This window comes from Vulpes lagopus, chromosome 2 (assembly GCF_018345385.1).
Source record: "Vulpes lagopus strain Blue_001 chromosome 2, ASM1834538v1, whole genome shotgun sequence".
NCBI lineage: Eukaryota > Metazoa > Chordata > Mammalia > Carnivora > Canidae > Vulpes > Vulpes lagopus.
The window spans coordinates 97,638,512-97,662,367 of NC_054825.1; the positions used below are offsets into that span (position 1 = coordinate 97,638,512).

Below are 23,856 nucleotides of genomic sequence, written 5' to 3' on the forward strand. Positions count from 1 at the left end.
GATGTTATGTATGAAGTACCTTTTCTATTTTTTCAAACTGCATGTAATATATATAGAGAATATTTTAAACATTTTCTTTAAGACATACTTTTAATGAAAATTTCAGTTTAAGCTGAGTGCTAAGTTTTCTTTAGGGCCTTAATGTTGACTAAAGCTATTTTTCACATTAATATTAGTTTTATAAATCAATATTAAAGGAAGTAAATGTAATTAAGTGGTTACTGACTTCTCTGCTTTACTTGCCCTGAATTTTTAGGTTTGTGCTTGGTTTTAGAAAATTCGATATTTAACTCCTTCTCCTGAAGCAGGTTTTGCTGAACTGCTGAGCCTTGGCAGTGGGCGCCTTTGAGGCTTAGAAGGGCCTCAGGATTCAGTCAGCCAGCTGCCATACTTTCTTCTTTTGAAGCACTATGACAGTCAGCAAAGAAGATCCTGGGGAGCTTCTGAACCCCGAAGGCACCTGCTACCACCGCTCAGTGAAAATTGCTTCAGATGCAGAAGCAGGTAAATAAGTTTTGAAAAAGCAGCACTGGAAGAAAAAATTTGAAAGCCAAAAACTAAGAAAAGATTGTAAATTACCACCAGGTGATAGTATACAGAGTAAATTGAGGTCGTTTATTAGTCTCTTAAGCTGCTTCGTTTGCCAGTTGCTCAGTAAGTTGCCAGAAATATGAAGCAATTTAATTTTCAGAGATTTTGCATATTTATTACATGTGGAAGTTTATTTTCTTTTTATAAACCCTGAGAGAGGGACACCTGTGTTGCTTAGTGGTCAAGCATCTGCGTTCGGTTCAGGGCATGGTCCCGGAGTTCCAGGATCAAGTCCCACATCAGGCTCCCCTTGAGGAGCCTGCTTCTCCCTCTCCCTGTGTCTCTGCCTTTCTCTCTCTGTGTCTCTCATGAATAAATAAATAAAAATCTTAAAAAAAAACAAACCCAGAGAGAGAAATCAAGTCATAAACTTACCAACTCAACTTCTTGACATTCTCACTTTCTTAGCTAACTCTATGGGAGAAGAAATTTTCAGAAATAGTGGGAGTGTTATACTAGATGAGCACATTAGGCTTTGGCAGGATTGTATTTTCTCATTTTAACTAAGCTTCTTGACAGTACTCTAAAATGCAAAATAAAAGTTTTATTTCCTTGAGATCATAAAAATAAAAAAAATATTACTATGAAACAGAATTTGTAGATGTTAAAAAAGGAGTTACATGGAGTGTCTGGTATGTTTTTGCAGCTGAGTATGTCAGTAGTTTTCTTCTTCTTTTGCAGGTTTCCAAGCAACAATCAGTGCTCCACACATGGTAAGTTAACTTTGGTCCTTTGGGTATGAGTGGATCACATTTTTCCTGTAAGATTGTTTTCTTCAGTAAAAAACGTTTAAAAAGTTAAACTTTTAATTGGATCAGTTTTATCATCTATGAGTTATGTAGATGGGTAATGAACCTCTTGTTCTTAATATACAGTGTATAGAGGAAAGTCTTCTTGGTAGAAGTAGTCATTAAAGTTTTTGTTGGTTGTCATTAGTATCTAGTCGCATAAAAATTGGATATAAAAGGTTATTTAGTGATGAACAAATTAAGGAAGAGAATATTTGGGACACCTGGGTGGCTCAGTGGTTTAGTGGCTGCCTTCAGCCCAGGGCGTGATCCTGGAGTCCCAGGATCGAGTCCCACATTGAGCTCACTGCATGGAACCTGCTTCTCCCTCTGCCTATGTCTCTGCCTTTCTCTCTCTCTCTCTCTCAGTGTCGCTCATGAATAAATAAATAAAATCTTTAAAAAAAAAAAAAGGAAGAGAATATTTTGAATAATATAATGGATATATTGTAGAAATCTCAAATTGAATATTATTTCTTATTTGGAAAATTCATTAGGGTCTGGTCAAGTATAGCAGCTTTGAAGTTCTGTACCTTGGAAAAGAACCTATTTTAAGTTATCTAGCACTTTTAATCTGTTGGGAATTTTCTTGGGTTTTAAATGTCAGTTATTTGAATGAGTACTCTGTTAGTTTTTGGGGAGAAGAACAATAGCTTTCTCATTCTCTGAAAGTATTTGGGATTGGAGAAGCTCTCATTTAAAGAGAAAGCCTTCTTTATATTAAGATAAATTCATGAACACCTGGGTGGCTCAGTGGTTGAGCATCTGCCTTTGGCTCAGGGTGTGATCCTGAAGTCCCAGGATCGAGTCCCACATCGGACTTCCTGCATGGAACCTGCTTCTCCTTCTGCTTAGGTCTCTGCCTAGGTCTTTGCCTCTCTTTCTCTCACTCTCTATGTCTGTCATGAATAAATAAATAAAATCTTAAAAAAAAAAGATAAATTAACATGTATATTATGATGAACTGGTAATTATACTAGATGAAAATACAGGAAAAATATTTGTAAACATTAAATAGAAATTACACTTTTAAAATTTATTTTTATTTATATTTTAAAGATTTATTTATTCTAGTAAGAGAGTATGAGCTGGGGGAGAGGCTGGGGGGCATAGAGAGAGAAAGAGAGCCAGACTCTCTGCTGAGTGTGGAGCCCAATGTGGGGCTGGATCTGATGACCTCTGAGATCATGAGCTAAGCTGAAATCAAGAGTCAGATGCTTAACCAACTAGGGCACCATCCAGGTGCCCCTAGAAATGACTTTTTAAAATGTGACAAAAGTCAAGCCATTAAAACCATGGTATATTTTGCAACATAAGAATTTAGGAATTCTGCAGAGAAAAAAATGTAGTAAGCAAAATTAAAAGAAGAAAAACTGAGGAAAGTATTTGTAATACATGTAACAACCTAGGGTTAATTTTCATATACAAGTGTTGGTGTGCATTTTATAAATTAAGAAGCGTGAAAGACTGGGAAACCCAAAAGAATATAGGTAAAGTACAAGAATGATAGTTCATAGAAAAAGAAATACAGATGATGTTAACATTTAAACAAATTTTTAAAAATGTCATTTACATTAATATTTATATACTTAGTAAATTACACGTTAGCATTGTAGTGAAGTACCATTTTTCACCTATCAGATTGTCAAAGATCAAAAAATTTAATACTTTGTATTGGAAAGGGGGAAACAATCACATACTTTTTGTTGAGAGAGTAAATTGTTAGTGTTGGAAGACAGTTTGACAAATCTATAAAATGTGAAATAAAGATATCTTACACTCTTCTGTTTTGTTTCAAGATATTTATCCTGTGCTATATTTTTTAGGTACAAAATGACTAGATGTTCATTGCCACATTATTTATAATAGAAAACAAAAAACAACACTGATCGCTAATAGTCAACTAATAGTAGATGGTTAATAGTTATAGTACATCCATACAGTGAAATACTGTAGCTGTTAAGTGAGGAATATCTGTAAGTACCAACATGGCAAGATGTTCAGGAAACATTAAGTATAAATGTAGAATACAGAATAGTAAATCAAATGTGCACATAAACAAACACACGTCTTCTTAATAGGCATGAAAACTAAAAATTATTTTTTCCTTTTTTTTTTTTAAAGATTTTATTTATTTATTCATGAGAGACACAGAGAGAGAGAGAGAGAGGCAGAGACACAGGCAGAGGGAGAAGCAGGCTCCATGTAGGGAGCTGGACGTGGGACTCGATCCCGGGTCTCTAGGATCACACCCTAGGCTGAAGGCAGGCACTAAACCACTGAGCCACCTGGGCGGGCTGCCCTAAAAATGATTTCTTCTCAGGTCATAATTAGATGATTGGAGGGATGAGTGTGAAAGTGAGATCTGCTTTTCACTTTGTACCCTCTACACGTTAGCAATTTTTCTTTTTTTTTTTGTTTTGAGCTTTTTTTTAAAAGTTTATTTATTTATTTAAATAATCTCTACACCCAAGGTGGGGCTTATATGCCCAACCCCAAGATCAACAGTTGCACGCTTCTCCAGCTGAGCCAGCTAGGTGCCCCCTTCTTTGGTGGTGGTGGTGGTTGTTATTGTTACTGTTTTTCTGTTTTGTGTTTTTTCTTAAAGATTTTTTTATAAAGTTTTATTTATTTGAGAGAAAGAATGAGCAAGTGAGCGAGAGATGAGCCAGGGAGAGAGAGAGTGCGAATGTATAGGCAGGGGGAGGGAGAGAGGCAAACTCCACACTGAGCAGGGAGCCTGATGTGGGGCTTGATCCCAGGACCCTGAGATCATGACCTGAGTGGAAGGCAGATACTCAACTGACTGAGCCACCCAGGTGCCCCAAAGATTTTATTTATTGGACAGAGAGAGCACAGGCAGGAGAAGCAGCAGACAGAGGGAGAGGGAGAAGCAGCCTCCCCTCTGAGCATGGAGCCTGACTCGGGGCTCAGTCTCAGTACCCTGGGATCATGACCTGAGCCAAAGGAAGACTCTTAACCAGTTGAGCCACTCAGGCATCCCTCACTTTTTTGTGTTTTTTTAACCATGGAATAGGAATGTGTGTGTGCGCATGTGTGTGTTTTAGGATTTATTTACTTATCTTAGAGAAAGAGTGTGCGTATGCACAAGCAGGGGGAGGGGCAGAGGGAGAGAGAGAATCCCCAAGTAGATTCCCCTTTGAGGGAACCCAATGCAGGGTTCCCCAGAACCTTGAGATTATGACCTGAGCCAAAATCAAGAGTCAGAGGCTCAACCAACTGAGCTACCCAGGTGCCCTAGGAATGTTTTTTTAAATATGTTAACTATTCAAAGAAATGATTATAAAAATTGTAATCTTAAGATTCCTGCAAGCAGTTTGAACTACTACTTGAAATAAAAGATTTATATAGAAACATTAATTCTAAAAGTTAGTTTGGAGAATTGGTACCCCACATGTTTGGGAAGTTGACTGGAGGGGTGAGTCTTCAGCTATTAAAGAAAATACTGTATGCCATTTTTCCCGCCTGAAGCTTGGTGCTGAATATTTAGTTCACTGCCAGACAAAACATGGCGGTAGCTCCGTGGCAAAGGATGCATTTTTCAACAACAAAAAGAAATAACCAATTTAGTAAGCTATTATAATTCATATACTATAAAATTCATCCTGTTAAAGTCTATAATTCCATAGGTTTTAGTCTGTTTAGAATTGTGCAAACAGCACCACTATCCAATTTCAGAACATTTTTCTCACATCCAAAAGAACGCTGTTATCCATTAGCAGTGAATTCCCATCTCTCCTCTGCCTAGGTCCTGGTGACCACTAATGTGCTTTTTGTTTCTATATCTCTTTTGGACATTTTGCATAAATGGAATCATACAAAGTTACGGCATTTTGCCAATGGCTTTTTATACTTTGCAGTATCTCCAAAGTTTCTGTTGTAGGATGTATCTCTAATTCATTTCTTTTTATAGTGAATGATATTCCATTGTGTAGACATACCACACTTTGCTTGTCAGTTGATGAACATTAAGTTGTTCCCACTTTCAAGCTACTGTGAAAAATGCTACTCTGAACATTAATGTACAGGTTTTTGTGTATGCATGTATTTTCAATTCTTAGGAGTGGGATTGGTAGATCATACAGTGATTCTATATTTAGCATTCTAAGGAACTGCCAAACTTTTTTCCAAATGGCTACACTGTTTTACATTCCCACCAGCAAGGTACAAATGGGGACTCCAGTTTCTCTACTTTCTTGTCAACAATTGTTATTGTATGCTTTATTTTATCCATCCTAGTAGCTGTGAAGTAGTATTGTGGTTTTGATTTGCATTGCTCTAGTGGTTATGATGTTAAGCATCCTTTCAAGTGCTTATTGACCATTTGTGTATCTTCTTTGGAGAAGTGTTTATTCATATCTCTTTTCATTTCTTATTTGGATTGTCTTTTAATTGTTGAAAAGGATGCATTTAAAACAGTTCTTATTGTGGTATAATGGATATAACACAGAAGTTACCATCTCAACCTTTTTTTTTTTTTTTAAAGATTTTATTTATTTATTCATGAGAGACACAGAGAGAGGGGCAGAAACATAGGCAGAGGGAGAAGCAGGCTCTCTCTGAGGAGCCTGATGGGGGACTCGATCTCAGGATCCTGGGATCAGGACCTGAGCCAAAGGCAGATGCTCAACCACTGGGCACCCCCGGTGCCCTCTCAACTGTTTTTTAAGTGTATTGCTTAATAGTGTTAAATACATTGATATTGGGGCTCCCTGGGTGGCGCAGCGGTTTAGCGCCTGCCTTTGACCCAGGGCGCGATCCTGGAGATCTGGGATCGAGTCCCACATCAGGCTCCTGGTGCAAGGAGCCTGCTTCTCCCTCTGCCTGTGTCTCTGCCTCTCTCTCTCTGTGACTATCATAAATGAATAAAAAATTTAAAAAAATGGATTAAAAAAAAAATACATTGATATTGTTGTGTAACCAATCTCCAGAACTCTTATCGTCTTGCAGAACTAAAACTCTCTACCCATTCAACAGTAATTTCCCATTCCTTGCTTTCCCCAGCCCCAGGTGACCACCATTCCACTGTCTCTATGAATTTGATTACTCTAGATACCCTATAAGTGGAATCACGCCGTATTGTTTTTTATGACTAGTGTATCTCACTTAGTGTCACATCCTCAAGGTTCTTCCATGTCATAGTTTGTATTAGAATTTTCTTATATATAAAAGAATGCATTTTAATTACTTATGTATCTTTACTTGTGTCTCTTAATAAGGAAAATGTGTGTGTATTTATGTGTATATATATATATAGTCACACAGTACATCTATACGTATGTGGGTATGTACAAACAGTAATAATCCTTTGATGCTTGCTGAACCAGAATGTGAGTAGAATAAAATAGTATTAACTATATGAACAAACATTTGTGATTTTTGCATCATTTATTATATAGATATTAGAAGTATTTTTTTTCATCTTAGAAGTATTAAAAGAAACAGAAAGTGAGGAGCAAAGAGAAATGACATCTGTGTAATGAACTTTTAAATCACAGACTTAGGGGATCCCTGGGTGGCTCAGAGGTTGAGCGCCTGCCTTCGGCCCAGGACGTGATCCTGGAGTCCTGGGATCAAGTCCCGCATCTGGCTCCCTGCATGGAGCCTGCCTCTCTCTCTGCCTGTGTCTCTGCCATTCTCTCTTCTCTCTCTCTCTGTGTTTCTCATGAATAAATAAAATCTTTAAAAAAATAAAAAAATAAGTCACAGACTTGCTTGGAAGTATCTACAACCCTGGAATATTTTCCAAAGTCTTAATTGAAAATGTGATATATGCTTTGGGCAAGAAATTAAAAGTAATCTGTTAAAATGGCATCTTGAGGACCCTGAGCACATTTAGCATATAGATATTGAATCCTAAATATCATTTCTACTCCCCTTGGAGAAGTGACCAAATTTTGGAAGGTGAGGAAGTACTCAGAGGTTGATGGGGTGATGTTGGAAGGACATAGGAGCAGGTTTGAAGAGACTACCAGAGGCCAAATTGGAGATAATTTGAGAATTGAAAAATGATAGATAATGAAGATAATGGATTGTAATACTGTGAATTAAGAAACAAAAATTCATGAATTCGTAGAGATTTTTTTAAAAAGGCAAGACAGGGAAAAAATGAAAAACAGAAAAATGCCAATTAATACATATGGAGGGAATAATAGAACCTTTAAAAAAATCACTATTTAAAAATCATCAATATGATTGAATTGGGCAGAAATCATCAATCTAGAACAATTTAGAGGAAGGTTGTTGGGGCACAAAAATGAATTGGGCAGAAATCATCAATCTAGAACAATTTAGAGGAAGGTTGTTGGGGCGCAAAAATGTTCATAGTCCTATGATTATTCTACATAGGACTTATTAATTACAAAGAGAAAATTATGCCTTTAAGATAAGAGTAATCTATGTTGTTACCATATTTAACTGAACGGTTGAGCTTGGCAGGTCCAGGGATGAGGTGACCCAACATTATGTGCTTCCTGATGTGATGCAGTGGGAGGTGCATAGCAAGCCTTAGGTGCTGTTCTTGCTACGTCTTTGATCTGAATCTAATCATGAGGAAATTCACACATCTAGAATATAGGGTATTATGTGGGACAGCTAGACAGGACTCCCTAAAGGAGTCTGTGCTTTAAAGAACAGAGAAGTGGTAGGTACAGGAGAATTGAGGGGAGAATATTTTATATTGACAAATGCAATGCATAAACCTTGAACAGTTTTAAAGGACATTTTGGGGACAGTTGAAATTTGAGTATGGTACATATATTAGATGACACTGAATTGATGATTTTCTTGAGTGTATTAATGGTGATGTGGTTGCAAAGGGAAATGTCCTAGTTTTTTGGCAGATTCATGCTGAAGTATTTTGGAGTGAAGTATCGTGATGTCCACAGCCTATTTTCAGATGGTTTGATAAAACAGCTGGCACAATATATCAAGTTGGTGACTGTATATAAGGAAAAAAGGGTATTCAATGTATTTGTGGATTTAAAATTTTTCATAATTATAAAAAAGAACATTTAAAAAACTGTAGTTTTGGGATTTAGAGATAAACGTGTTATCCAGAAAATAATAGGTAGGGTGATAAAAGTATTAAAAAAATCTAATAATTGTGATTGAAGACCTTGACATTTTAAATCGAATGAGGCTTTAATAATGGCTCAGTGATAGTCCCCTTAAAAAAAAAATCTTATACAAACTTAGTACTGAAAAAAATATCCCTAAGGGTTTTTTGGGATTAAGATGGTACAGTACTGCCTATAGATTAAAGAAGGTCCTTTGATTTCTGAATCAGGAAAGCCAGATATTGCAGGAGTTATTTTGTTTCTTTGATTAATTCCCTATTTTTCAAGTCTAATACTTGTTATCTTATTAATTCTAAACCTCATAACTGATTAAAAGTCTGATGAAAGCTACTTTTGATGCTTAATCCAGAACTCTTTTTCATAGCACTAGTGTTTTTCACTCTTTTTTTGTTTTGTTTTGTTTTTTATTCTTTAGACAAGAGCCTCTCTTGTAGAGCAATCTATGTGAAAAATAGTTAAAGTTAGTTCTCTCTTACTCTTTTCCTAAAACACACCCATCCCTCAGTTTACATCTTTGTGTTATCCCTAAAGGGCTTTTGTGGAACCTTAATGACTCTCTGGAACACTGTTTGAAGATCTTAGGATTGTGTGTAGTTGTATCTATTAAAGGCCTTTTTCCCTTCTTACATTAGTTGTGGCATAGTAGTCTTAACTTTTTAACTTTTTTATATGGAAAGTTTCCAACACCACATATACAAATAGAATAATAAAATGAACCCTCATGTAGCCATCATCACCTTTAATAATTACCCACAATTTGTTAATCTTGTTTTTATCTTTGTCTCTCTCTTGCTGAACTATTTAAAAACAAATCTCAAGCATAATATTATTCACCCCTAAATATTTAAATATAAATCCAATGACTTTAAAAACATGGCAATACTATATCATACCTAGTGGTGTTCCTTAGTATGTTATTATCTTTTTTTTTTTTTTTTTTATGATAGTCACAGAGAGAGAGAGAGAGGCAGAGACACAGGCAGAGGGAGAAGCAGGCTCCATGCACCGGGAGCCCGATGTGGGATTCGATCCCAGGTCTCCAGGATCGTGCCCTGGGCCAAAGGCAGGCGCCAAACCACTGTGCCACCCAGGGATCCCCAGTATGTTATTATCTTAAACATAGTTCATGCTCAGACTGTACTAGGTGTTTCAAAAAAACTTTAATGGTTGATTTGCTTAAATAAGATCCAAACAAGGTCCAGACACTGCAGTGAGTGTCTGACTCCTGGTTTCAGCTCAGGTCCTGATCTCAGAGTCATGAGTTTGAACCCTATGTTGGGCTCCACACTCAATGCAGAGTTTGCTTAAGTTTTTCTTTCTGTCTCCCCCTCCCCTCTCCCTCCTTTTCCCTCTCTCAAATAAATAAATCAGTCTTAAAAAACAACAACAAAACCTGTCCTTTTGTCCTGTAGAATTTCCCATATTCTAAACTTGGTTAATTGTTTCCTGTGGTATTTAACTTAATCCCTCCTACCTCCCTTTTCAAGAACACTGCCTAATGGTTCTTTCTGTTCCGTCACATCAGGGGGAGCATGATGTCTGATCATTTACTTTTAGTGATTGGAATAAATAGTCTTTTCAATAATTTTTTTAAAAAAGATTTTACTTATCCATTTGAAAAAAAGAGAGAGGCAGGGGGAGGAACAGAAGAAGGACAAGCAGACTCTGTGCTGAGTGTAGAGCCTGACATAGGGCTCTGTCCCAGGTCTCTGAGATCATGACCAAGAATCCAAGAGTTGGATGCTTAACTGACTGCTCCACCCAGGTGCCGCTCAATAATATTTTAAGTTACTATACACACAGTAAGACATACAGATCTTAGGTGTATAGCTTAATGAATGTTCACATATGTATATATGTAACCACCACCTAGATGAAGATCAGAACATTTCCTACGTCCTAGCAGCCTCTCTAAATGCCAGTTTCTTAGACTCTACCCTCAATGTAACTAATATTCTGGCTTTGGTCATCTAAATTTGTCTTCTAAATAGGGAGTTTCCATGGGAGACTGGGTGGCTCAGTGGTTGACCCACCTACCTTTGGCTCAGGTTGTGATCCAGAGGTCCTGGGATAAAGTCCTCAGGTTCCCTGAGGAGCCTGCTTCTCTCTCTGTATCTCTAGTAAATAAATAAATAAATAAATACAATCTTTAAAATAAATGAATGAATAAATAGGGAGTTTCCAGTGAACCTCCATTTTGAAAATTCCCTATTTCAGATGCTTAAATTTCTTTTTTCTTTTTTAAGAATATTTTATTTGTTCTTGAGAGAGAATTGTGGAGAGGGACAAATTCCATGCTGAGTGTAGAGCCCCATGTGGGGCTCTATCCCATGACCCATGAGATCATGACCCTGAGCCAAAACCTGGAGTTGGACACTTAACTGATTGAGCCACCCAGGCGCCCTCTGATGATTTTTAATAATGAACATAGCAGACATTTAAGGACATCTTTTGAGATAATATTTATTAGTTCTAACTGCCTATTTTAGAAAAGCACTGAAATGTACGTTTATAAAGAGGATGGAATAGAAAAGGCTTTATTTCTTGGTTTGGTCCAAAGTGTATCCAAGACTATTTTATTTGATTAATAATTTATATATACTGAAACATAAAAATATATATCCTTTGACCCCCTCAATTCTGCTTCTCAGAATTTTTTTTTTAAGATTTTATTTGTTTATTCATAGACACAGAGAGAGAGAGAGAGAGGCAGAGATACAGGCAGAGGGATAAGCAGGCTCCATTCAGGGAGCCCGATGTGGGACTCGATCCCGGGTCTCCAGGATCACACCCCAGGCTGCAGGTGGCGCCAAACCACTGTGCCACTGGGGCTGCCCTACTTCTCAGAATTGATCCTATAAATATACTTTATAGGATTTTTTTAAAGAATTTATTTATTTGAGAGAGAGAAAGAGAGAGAGTGAGCACTCACGAGTAGGGGAAAGGGCAGAGGTAGAGAAAATCTAAGCAGACTTCTGCTGAGCATGGAGCCAGATGTGGGGCTTGATCTCACGATCGGTGAGATCAGGACCTGAGCCAAAATCAAGAGTCAGTTGATTAACTGACTGAGTCACTCGGGTGCCCTACTCTATAAGATTTCTATAAACATTATTATATTATCCTACACATATACCTTTTAAGATGATTTCATCTCTTGTTAGAGAAGATTGGAGCTGACTTAAATATCCCTCATTAGGGATTTTGGGAGGGAGTAGATTTTTGTTACTATAATATACATATAAGAATATACTTCTCAGCCATAAAAAAGAATGAACAGGCTATATAAGTATTGATAAGAAAGGTTCTTCAAGATAAATGAAAAAAACAGATACGTATTTGCTTATATATACATAGAATGGATATGTTTGAAAGGAATCACAAGAAATCTGACAACATGGATTGCCTTTAGGGAGTGAAATTTTGGGGGATTGGGAAGGTTGGAGATGGGTGGGGCAGAGACTTCACTGTGGATCCTTTTGTAGCTTTTGACTTTTAACTAATTAAAATTTAAAAATTCACACACTGGAGATCTAAAATTACTAAAACATTTTAAGTAAATATAAGAATTTAATAAGAAAAAGAATTTAATCAGTAAAAATTTTCTTTATTCTGTAAATATAAGCATATAATATATTGTGTTTTCATTATCTTGGTAGATGACAATAGTAGGAAAATTGGTATGAAGTTGGCAACTTTATATGCCATGGTATATATACTTTATATAGAGTCTTGAAAAAAAAAAGAATATTTCCTTTGTTTTCTCTTGACAGCATGCATATGCACTAGAACTTCTATTTGATCAATTGCATGAAGGAGCTAAAGCTCTTGATGTAGGATCTGGAAGTGGAATCCTTACTGCATGTTTTGCACGTATGGTAAGAGCTTTATTTTTCATTTTGTTCCAGCAGAAACAATTATATATTTGGCTGTATGTTTCTTTACTAGCAGCTTTTGAGGTTTGTTTTTTTTAAAATTCTATTAGTATAGCAGTTGGAATATGTATCACTTAGGATTTTTTGTTGTTGCAAGTAACAGAAGATTCAGTCCAAACTGGCAGAGGTGAAAGGTTATTTATTTGGTTTATAGAATGGAAAAGTCTAAAGTGTTAACTGGCATTTTGTGTGGCTGGATTCAAAAGAAGATCAGACATTTTTATTGACTGAATGTCTCTTTGGTTCTTGGTTTGGCTTTGCTTTCCTCCAAATGTTGGCTTCAGTCAGGCTCTTCCCTTGTGATCACAAGATGGCAACCAGTAGCTTCCAGACTGCATTCCTGCAAATTCTCAGCTGGCAGAAAATGATATAGAGAGTCTGATTTCTAAACACTCCTACAGGGTAATTAGAAATAAGAGTAGAGCTTCTTTTATATTAAGAAAAGTACTCTTAGAAAAATGCCTTATTTATTATACTTCAAGTTTATTACTTATCTGTCTGGTAAGTAACTATGCAATCTGTTTGAAGGCCTACTCAGGCACCTTGAGTAAAGGTTTATCTGTGCACAGATAATCAAATCAATTTGATTATTATGAAAAATCTTGTCCCTGGGAACCAGATAGGAAGGTTCTGGTTAAGTTAGGTTGGGATTTATGGATGATGCATCTAAGACTAGAATTCATTTAACTTGCTGTTAATATGTAACTGGTAGACTACTAGCCTAAGCTCTAGGGAGGTGGGAATTTTGATATATTTTTTTTCATTGATGTATTCTAAGCATCCAGAACAGTGTCTGTTCCTTAATAAGAACTCAGGTATTTCTTTTCAGTTGTTACTTGTTTTATAGAAATTAAGCCTTCCTTAATGTAATGTCAGGATTTTTTTTTAAGACTTTATTTATTTGAGAGAGAGCATGTGCTAGAGAGAGCATGAAAGAGAGAGAGGGAGCACAAGCAAGGTGAGGGGCAGAGGAAGAGGTAGAAGCAGGCTCCTGGCTGAGCAGGGAGCCCAGTGTGGGGCTCCATGGCAGAACCCTAGGATTATGACTTGAGCCAAAGGCAGAAACTACTCAACAGATTGAGCCACTCAAGCACCCCAGGATATTTTTTTAAAGCTTAGACACAATATTTACTTAATGATATGTTCTTAATATTTGACATGTGGTTTCAGAGAAAAATTCACTTTTTAAAAATCATTAGACTTCTGAATTATCTTTTTAAAAGTAGTGTTAATTTAATATTTTTCATACATTTACCATGTGTGCTAGTCAGTGTTCTAAATGCTTTTCACATAGTCTCTTTTCACATCATTTATAAGATATGTATGTACCCTTTTCCTTGTCATTTTATAGCTGAGGAACCTGATTCATAGAATAACTTGCCACAGTTGTACAGGTGTAAGTAAGTGATGAAGCTTAGATGTGAACCCAGGTAGTCTGACTTCAGAGTCTTTATTGTCTTTCTTTATTTTACAATTAATATTTATACTTTGAGCCTTTTTATATTTTTATGTATTTTATATTTTCCATATATGGCAGTACAATCAGGTGTAGAAATCCTTATAGAATTTTTTATGTAACATTTTAATGTTTGAAGTCACACTTTTAGATGCAATTTAAATTAAAAATGATAGCACCACCATTTAATATTAGTTAAATGCAATTTAAGTATTTAATATTAATTTATTAAGCAATTATTAAACATTTAATATTTAATATTAATACTAAGCAGTTAAATCTTCAGGGTTTGGGGTTTAAAAATTAGAAATCGAAGAAAGGATTTTTTTTAGTATTGTAAGTTTTTGTAACTGATTCTAGTTTCATAATTACTGAAATATAATTATCCATTTGAGGGTTATAGCTGAAAAAAATTGTATTTGGTAAATATTTTACAGCAAACTGAATAACTAATTGAAAGCTTAGGCTGTTTGTCTTCATTTCACATTGCAGAATATGACTGTAGGCGAGGAAACACTTTAATGACACTTGAGAAACAAATTTAGGTCAGTGAGCTATTGAATTATTCCCTCATTTCCAGGTTGGCTCTAGTGGAAAAGTCATAGGAATTGACCACATTAAAGAGCTAGTAGATGACTCAATAAATAATGTCAGAAAGGACGATCCGGTGCTTTTGTCTTCAGGGAGAGTGCAGCTGGTTGGTGAGTATGAGAAAACTTTAAAAATTTCCTCTCTGGAGAATTTTATTTTCAGAAGATCCCATGTAAACTAAATAATTCTCAAGCTAATTTTTGCTTCTTTTTTTTTTAGACATTCACTTCAAGTAGTACATAAGGGAAACAGTTACTATAAAATGTTATGCTGGTTCTGCCTTGACCATGGTGCTGATAGGATTTAACTATTGCAGAAAATGTTCATGTTGGGAGTTCTTTCTTCATTGCTTTTGAAGAAGTAATAGCAAAGTAGCAAGTGCCCACTATGAAAAATTTAAAGTGCAGAAATCTTTAAGATAAAAAAGAAACCCTCCTTTTCCCTCTTAAGTTTTCTAGACATATAAATATATGCTTGAATAAGTAACATATACAGTTTTTTTAGTTGACTCATACATTCTGTCCTGTAGATTGCTTTTTTCAGCAGTATCCATGTGAGCACACTAGAAATAACAAACATCAAACTATGCATAGAGCATAAATGTGAAACTTAGCAAAAATACCTGCTTCATCGCTATACTGATCTAAAAAGAGAGCAGCATTGGTAGCTTGGATGTCTTTTGCTTGCTTTTCCCTCCTCAGAACTCTTTCCCTTCTTTTTAGTGCTAAACAGCATCATTACTTTTATGCTTTTCCTGCCTAATTGTACTTCCATAAACAATGCTTAATTTAATTTTGAATTTCAGATAAACTGAATCATACAGCATCATATTCTATGATGAATGACTTCTTTCATTCAACATTGTTCATAAGAGTCACTCACATTTTTTTATAGTTAATTTTTATTGCTAATGTTCCAGTGTAAAGGACATTACCAAAATTTGTTTATTCTACCATTGATGGATATTTTGGGTTATTTCTAAATTGGAAATGTTCAAAATACTGCCTGAACATATGTATACAAAGATCCAAATGCAAATTTGGAGCTTCATTTATGTAGAGTATTACTGCAATTCCATGGGGTAAACATAGATCCTGCAAAACTTTTTAAAAGTGATTGAACCAGCTTACATTCCCTTCAGCAAGATATCAGCGTTTTTAGTTCTCTGTCTTATCAACACTTGGTATTGTTAGATTTTTCTTTTTAACTACTTAGTGTATAGCAGTATCTTTTTGTGATTTTAATTTTGTATTTTCCTCCTAAGAGGTGAGGTCAAACACTGTTTCATATTTTTGATCATTTGGATGTCCTCCTTTGTGAAATGTCTTGTTCAGATATTGAGTTATTTGTATTTTTCTTAGATATGTAGGACCTCTATAGATTAGCCCTTTGTCTATTTATACATATTGCAGACCTTTTCCGTCACTCTCTGGCATGCCTTTTCACTCATATTGGTGCTTTCTTGATTAATAGAAACAGTTTTAATGTATCAAACTTACCAGTGTTTTCCAGTGCTTTCTGTGTCCTCTTCTTTTTTTAATTAACTTATTTATCTTAGAGCGCTTGAGTGGGAGGGGGAGAGGGAAAGGGAGACAGAATCTGAAGCAGACTCCTTTTGAGCACAGAGCCCAATGCATAATCCCATCTCACACCCAGGAGATCACGACCCCAAGATCACGACCTGAGCCAAAACCAAGAATCAGATGCTTAACCTGAACTATACCACCCAGGCACCTCTTCTGTGTCCTCTTTAAGACTGCTCTAAAATCATGAAGATATGTCCCTAAGTCACATATTTAGAACTCTGATCTCTCTGAAGTTGATTCTTGTGTATGTAAGAGAGAGATTCAAGTATGTATTTTTTTTCCATGTGAATATCCAGTTGTCCCAGCATCAATTATTTAGTCTCTCCTTGCTCTGCTTTAAACCTCCTATAATTCTTTACACCGAATAGTTCCCTCCGAACTGATTTTTAAAGCATAATTATTTTCTTTCAGTGGGGGATGGAAGAATGGGATATGCTGAAGAAGCCCCATATGATGCTATTCATGTAGGAGCTGCAGCCCCAGTTGTACCCCAGGCGGTGAGTTGAGTTGAGTTTTCTTCTGTGTTTTTCAGCTTTAGTCAACTAAGGCTGTAAAAGATTTATAGACAAATGACTTCTAGATGATCAAGACATAATTAGATTTTTATGTCATGCATTTTAATTATACTTAGTAGGTAATTTTTTTAATATGAAAAGAGTTCTGTAAATGATTTGGAAAATTACAGAATCATAGTCCGTGGCTGTCTTATTTGAAACTGCATTTGATCCATGTAAGAACTAGTATGCCTGTAAAATTAGGAAAATATATCTGGAGTTCATGATCTGATAATCACTTGGTCCTTTATTAAATACCAGAATATGGGAGATTGCTGGGTACATGGGTGAGACCAGCAGGTATTTGTCATGCATTTTACCCTCACAAAGCTTATATTCTGGAAGAAATGTGTCATATATATATAACAGGGAAATTAATGCTATGATAGCATATCATTAGCATATAATATATACTGAAGGGAAAAGAAAGCATAGACTACTGTAAAAGTTCAAGGGAGGGAGAGAACTTTACGTGGAACAGTTAAGGAGGCTACATACATGAATGGAATTGGAACTGAATCTTAAAAGAATAGTAGTGTTTGCATAGTTGCAATGAGAGGGAAGGATATGCCAGTATTGTAATTACATAATCAAGGAAATATTAAAGTATAAAATTGTTTTTTGGGGTTTAAAAAAATTTTTTTTAAAGATTTTATTTATTCATGAGAGAATAGAGAGAGAGAGGCAGAGACACAGGCAGAGGAAGAAGCAGGCTCCATGCAGGGACCCTGATGCAGGACTCAATCCCGGGTTTCCAGGATTATTCCCTGGGCTGAAGGTGGGCACTTTAACTGCTGAGCCACACAGGTGTCCCTTAAATTTTTTTTTTAAATTTTAGAGAGCAAGCGAGCGCGGGGACGGTCAGAGAGAGGGGGAGAAATTCAAGCAAACCTTGTGCTGAGTGCATAGCCTGATGTGGGGCTCAATCCCAGGACTCGGAGATCATGACCTGAACCAAAATCAAGAGTCAGATGCTTAACTGATTGAGCCACCTAGGCACCCCCAAAATTGGCTGTTTTAGTAAGACTGATAAGCTTCTGTTAACCCTTAATACTCCTTGGTTGAGTTCACTGAGATCTTAGGTTTCTATGGTGTTTGAATTTTCCACAGTTCTGGACTAGATGATGAGGTACTAAGAGTGACACTTGTGCCCAGTCTCAGCCACTCCCCAGTCTGGAAGGGCTCCTTTTTGTATGTTTAGTTAATGGGAAGCTGAAAGTTAGGGAACTTGTTCCGGTCATTGACTTGGTGTTTATTGGCTGAATGACTGAGAAAATTATTTTCTCTGACCCTGTTGCCATTTTGCTTGCTTTTTAAAACTAAACCAGTGGTTTTAACACATTTTAATTGAAGGTTAATATGCTGTAGATGGGATGCTTGACTAGCTCAGTTGGTAAAGCATGCAAAACTTGATCATGGGGTCATGAATTTGAGCCCTATGTGTGGCATAGAGTTTACTTAAGATAAAAAAAATATGCTATAGAAAGATGTACAAATCATAAATGAATAGTTCAATGAATGTTCACATATAGACACACAAACCATAAGTTTAAAAAATTTTTTTTAAGGCAGCCTAGTAGGAACAATAAAAATACAAAATAGAACTGTATTTAAATGAAGGAGCTTGGGTCCAGGGCTTATCGTTCCCACTGAGTCCCTGACATGATCCTGAAGGGCATTTCTGGCTTTATGAATTTAAAGATAGATTGATTTATTTTACAGAGAGAAAGACCATGCAAGCAGGGGGTGGGGCAGAGGGAGAGAAACATACTCCCTATTGACCCACTGAGTGCAGAGCCCAACACAGGATTCTATATCACGACCCTGAAATCATGACCTGAATCGAGTCAGACGCCTGACTGAGCCACCCAGGCATCCCTAGCTCGGTATGAATTTAAATGTTTGTAGTAGCACTTGGGAAGTATTGCAAGGGTCTGTATACATCCAATTAAAGAGAGACATGCTGAAGGGAGGGGCTTTCCAGTTTTAAGATAACAGAAAAGATGTTTATGCCTCCTCTTGTATATCACTCCAAAACAACCAGAAAGCAGGAAGCAGAAACACAAACTTCATATTTCATTATCTCAGGGATTATGCCTGCACTCCTAAACCCTGTAGTGAATGCAGATGGAAAGCGGATGGAGTAGTAACTGACTCAGAAGGGTGCAGGAAGTTGGATCAAAGAGCCTGCAGAGGGAACCATTGCAGAAGCAGTTTGCTCTGCACAACTTGATAAAGGGCTTAGAAATTGGAGGCACGAGGATCTTGGAAATAAGAGATGAAGCATGGGTCTGACGAGAGGGGCTGCTGCCTCAAATTCCATATGGAGGAACGATTAGTGCTAAGCCCTAAGTAAGAAAATTTCCAAGAACCAAAGGACATGAGTATAGTTTGAAAATATCATGATGCCCAGAATGTGGAACTTTTTCTAAAAAGAGAGAGGGAGAGACAAAAAAAAAAAAAAAAAAAAAAGAACCATAATATCACCATAAAATTCTGGAATATTAGGGATAAAGGGAAGATTCTAAAAGTTTCCAGAACAACAAAACAATCTATAAGGAATTGGTAATCAGAAAGGCAGCAGACTGCAGAATAGCAGCATTACAATCAACAAGTCAGAGGAACGAACTGTCACAATTGTGAACTGAAAATGATTTCCAGCTTTGAATTCTGTACCCGCATATATTGTCAAATATGTAAAATAAAGATAGTTTTAGACCTGTACATCTCAGTCTTTCTCTTTTAAAATACTCCATGTGCTGTTTCAAAGAATACTTTTAGAGTGATTGCTTTAATAATGTCAAAAGATGAGGGAGGAGAGAGTAGGAAAAAACAGAAAGAGGAAGCCCTGGGATATAGGAAGGTAGAGCATCTGGTTCAGGAGATAGATAATGAGAATCCCCAGTGTTAAAAGGGAACTCCCCTGACGAAAGCTGTGCAGCAGGCCTCCTGGGCCTCCGGATTCAGAGCAGGAGGAGGAAGGCACTCAGAGGGAGTCTATCCAACAACAACAGAACACTAATTAGATGGGTTTGACTGTGAAAATCTTACTGAGAAGTTGTTGGAGGATACTAATATTTAGAAAACAGTTAAAAAGAAAACGAATGAAAAAAGAAAGAGCTTCAGGGTGTGTGTGTGTGTGTGTGTGTGTGTGTGTGTGTGTGTTTTGTTTTGTTTTGTTTTGTTTTGTTTTAGTTATCTCTACACGCAGTGTGGGGCTCAAACTCAGGACTTCAAGATCAAGAGCCATGCTCTTCCACCTGAGCCAGCCAGGTCCCTAAAGAGCTTCAGTTTCTAAGTGCAGGATAAACAATTGTATAAGAAAGGAAACAAGCACTGGATTCTTGGCTCAGCTGCAAATTATGTTTACAGTCATAACTGAAAATGGTTTTAAAATATTATGATATTGGTTGGAAAAAGGGAAAGGAGCAGAATACATGTGAGAGAGCTCAGTCTTCGTCTAGCATATAATTTGAAACAAGAACCTAAAGACTATAGCATGGTGACTGTAGTTAGCAGCACTATATTGTTTATTTGGCAGTTGCTAAGTGAGTAGATCTTTAAAATTCTTTTTATCACAAGAAGAAAATATCGTAACCATGTGTGGTGATGGATGTTAATTAAATGTATTGTGGTAATGGTTTTACAGTACATACATATTACCAAACCATTGTGATGTGCACCTAAAACTAATAGTGTTATATGTCAATTATATTTTAATGAAAAACATAAAAGACATACTTTAGAGATAATCACGACCAAAAATGTAAATACTGGAAGACACAGCTAAGAGGATTTAAAATGACAGGATTTAGGGAGTAAGATTGGAGTCGGGGCAAGTCTGCTGGTTTTTATCACAAACTTTGACATTTAAAGAAACTCAAAGAATACTTGTGAGAATTACTTGAGTAAAAATTGAAATGGGAAAAATATGATGGGCTTGCTGACAACTGAATTTTTAATTGAGGACTTGCTTTACTGGGATAATGCTGTCCAAGGGAAAGTTCTCCCTTAGAGTTTTTGATTAGTAGTCATTCGTAAGGCCACATTCAAATGGTAACATATGATCTAAAATTTTTCTGATGGAAGAAAAATTCACTGAGTGGTCTTGGTCTTTGATTGAATAGAGTGTCTTCATTCTAATGCATGCTTTGTCATGGTGCCAGTAATCCTAAATTCAGTCATAAAACCAAGGTTCCCGTACTGTTGGCTCAGTGATGCCCTAAATTCTCGGGACTTCTTGCTGATTTTCTGCACTACACCGCTCCCCTCTCCTCTCCTGAACCACAAAGATTCAAAACGGGCTTATAGGCATTGAAATGTTCCGCTTTGCCTTCGGTCTTGCCAAGAGGAGAGCTCTACATTCGGTGGTTCATCTCAAACAGTCGTGCTGTGTACTGTGTCAGATTACAGGCACACAAAGATGAATAAGAGAACTTGCAATTTCGTAGGGGAGGATGATAAGTAAATGGGTAAGTGGAGGACAGAATAATAATAAGTTTAACAATCTATGTATATACTAGATAAAGTACATTTCTGCTTTTGACCCATGGACACTGGAAGTTGTTTATAGTAATGTAAAATGATTGTTAATATAAAATCTGTAAGTTGGTGTTATGTCTTTTTCTTTTTCTTTTAGCTGATAGACCAGTTAAAGCCTGGTGGGAGATTGATATTGCCAGTTGGTCCCGCAGGTGGAAACCAGATGTTGGAGCAGTATGACAAACTACAGGATGGCAGTGTCAAGATGAAGCCCCTGATGGGAGTCATATACGTGCCTTTAACAGATAAGGAGAAGCAGTGGTCCAGGTGGAAGTGATTTTATCTTCTGCTCTTTCTTCTTCCACACATGCAAGGTGAAGGGTGTGGATTCTAAGACATTAGACCACAAGAGCTGCTTTTTTGGTTGTCACCTTTATGCTACTCCATTTTAACATCAGAAATTCGCTACATTAAAAATCTAGAAAAATTTTGCATGAGTCTGCCCTTCTTTTGGTTTAACTCATGTCTTTGGGAGAGGGGGGTGAGACTTGGTTGGCACAAAGGTGGGATTTTTTTCCCCTTTTTTAAAAAAAGAGGCTTTTAGCCACAGTTCAGAATTTTGTTAAGGATGTTTTATTATCAGCCGTTCTGCTTCTGTATTCACAAATCATTTTTTGTAGCTGCTCTGTGGTCATGGAAACAAACGCTTTGGTGTGAAGAGAAGGGGCCATCCTTTCCTGCCCCATTCACACCCTGTTGTACCATTGTTACAAAGAGAAAGAAGGGAAAAGATACTCTTGTCCCAATTTTCAAAGGTGTCAGAATCCGAGAGAGGACATTTTTCCTCTCAGCTTTCTCTCTTTCAATCAGATTCATTGACATTCTAACGATCCATGTCTGTTTTACACTCGGCTACTGTTTCAGAGCTGCTATAAGAAATAAACTTCTTGCCAGTCTGTGGAACTGGCCAGCCCATTTTGAAACCATTCTAACCAAATTCCTGGGGTGGGGTGGGGTGGAAGGGGGAATTCAGTGAGCTCAAAGCGAGTACAGTGCCCAGGTCTCACAAACCCACCCAAAGGGCCAACAGCATGCAGCATAATCCTCAGTACAGCATGGCTCATTATAATGCCTACTTGTGTTTTATGTCTCAGCATAATTAGTATTTTTTCTGAAGCCAAGATTTCTCTTCCTCTCTTCTTCCCCTCCCCACATCCTTCAGTGGGAAGGAGTGAAATCAATAAGTAAGAATGACATTAGCTAAGACTAGTAAAAATTAAATGATAAAATAAGAAAGGTTTAACAGTTTCCTAGTTTTAGAATCTTTTTTTATTTGACAGAGGTACTTATATTAAGATAATTATTTTTTCAATAAATGAAAAAATCACCATTTTCAGTAAAATGGTGATTGTAAGTTTAATAGACCTCTTAATTTTATTTTTTTGGAAAGAGGAAAGATACCTTTTGAAAGAATGTTTAATTGCATAAATGGTAATGAATCTGAGTTTTTCTTTTCATTCTAATTGGCCATTTCTGGGTATCTTACTAGGAATTGCATTTTATTCTTCACATTATGTGGATATAGCTATTTTCTTTGAATTCTAACCTGGAGCACAGCCACTTCTTAAAAAAAGAATTAAAAAGCTAGGAGTCCTGTCAGTTACAGTCATGTGGTTATTAAAACTAGTTACAACCTTCCTTGACTTTGCTTCTAGTGTGGTTATGTAGTTATATAACCGTATGATTGCTGTTGTATAAAAGGGGCAAATATACACTGAACACACTGAAATTTGATTCAAGTAAGAGTTCAGATTTTCATTAATAAATTTAAAAGCTTTCTTTGCACAATTAATATTAGTATTGAACATTCCACTGCAGTTTGATGATGAAGGAATTACAAAAATATATTTCATTTTTATAACCAGAGGTGGATTTAGCAGGAAGTAAATGAAACTTAAGCTTTGGGACTTTCACATGCTTAGGGGCCTTCCTGGCCTGACATCTGATTTTATTTATATGCATTCTTGGTTTTGGTCCTCCTTTTCTTCCTTTAATGAAGAGGTTCCCCCCTTCCCAGGTCATAGAAGCTCTAGATTTCCACAGTACCTATATTCACCCATTATAAAACTAAACTATTTATATTAAATATAGATTAACTTTTAAATTTATGAACAAGTCATTTACCAAATATACTTAGTCATTTACCAAGTATTTAAATATATATACTTGTTTTTCTTTTTAGTTTTCAACTTTTTAAAAGATTGAGCAATTTTACATATATGTATCACTGAAAACTTTTCTCTAATTATACTAGAAGGATGTCCTAATTCTTTCTCTGGTAAATTTTCTATTTGTTCAAACACATTTTCCTACATCCAAAGATATAGTGTGTGTTTTTTTAAATTTTTGTTTTGTTTTAAGTAAGCTCTATGCCCAGTGTGGAGCTTGGACTCAAGACCCTGAGATCAAGAGTCAGGGGCTTTACCAGCTGAGCCATCCAGGTGCCCCCCAAAATAATCAGTTACTTAGTTGTAAATCTTTAAAGAATATAGATTTAAAGAATGTAAAGGTGAAACAAAAGCTGGAAACAGAATTGGAAAAAGCAACTGCCACATTAAAAGAAAATTTTGTACTGAAAGAAATTACTAGAAAATAGGATGTTTGAAAGGGTAAAATAACAACAGTTAACTTAAAATCTAAAGAGACCAATCATCCACTATTTCTATTCGTATTCTTAGACTCTCAGGATCCAGACAGGCCACAAAATATGCTCAGC

At 36.4% G+C, this 23,856-nt stretch overlaps 1 protein-coding gene across 2 annotated transcripts in view; it reads left to right on the forward strand.

Annotated features, from left to right (window-relative positions):
- Positions 1–23,856, forward strand: part of PCMT1 (protein-L-isoaspartate (D-aspartate) O-methyltransferase) — a 47,036-nt gene that overhangs the window by 17,419 nt on the left and 5,761 nt on the right. The window contains exons 3-7 of one of the 2 annotated variants that reach the window (XM_041744948.1): positions 1,273–1,304; positions 12,250–12,354; positions 14,448–14,568; positions 16,456–16,541; positions 21,238–21,407. In XM_041744948.1, coding sequence (XP_041600882.1) covers positions 1,273–1,304; positions 12,250–12,354; positions 14,448–14,568; positions 16,456–16,541; positions 21,238–21,407 — 514 coding nt within the window. Of the gene's footprint in view, positions 1–1,272; positions 1,305–12,249; positions 12,355–14,447; positions 14,569–16,455; positions 16,542–21,237; positions 21,455–23,856 lie in introns of both variants that reach the window. The other variant, XM_041744949.1, reaches the window with a different exon arrangement.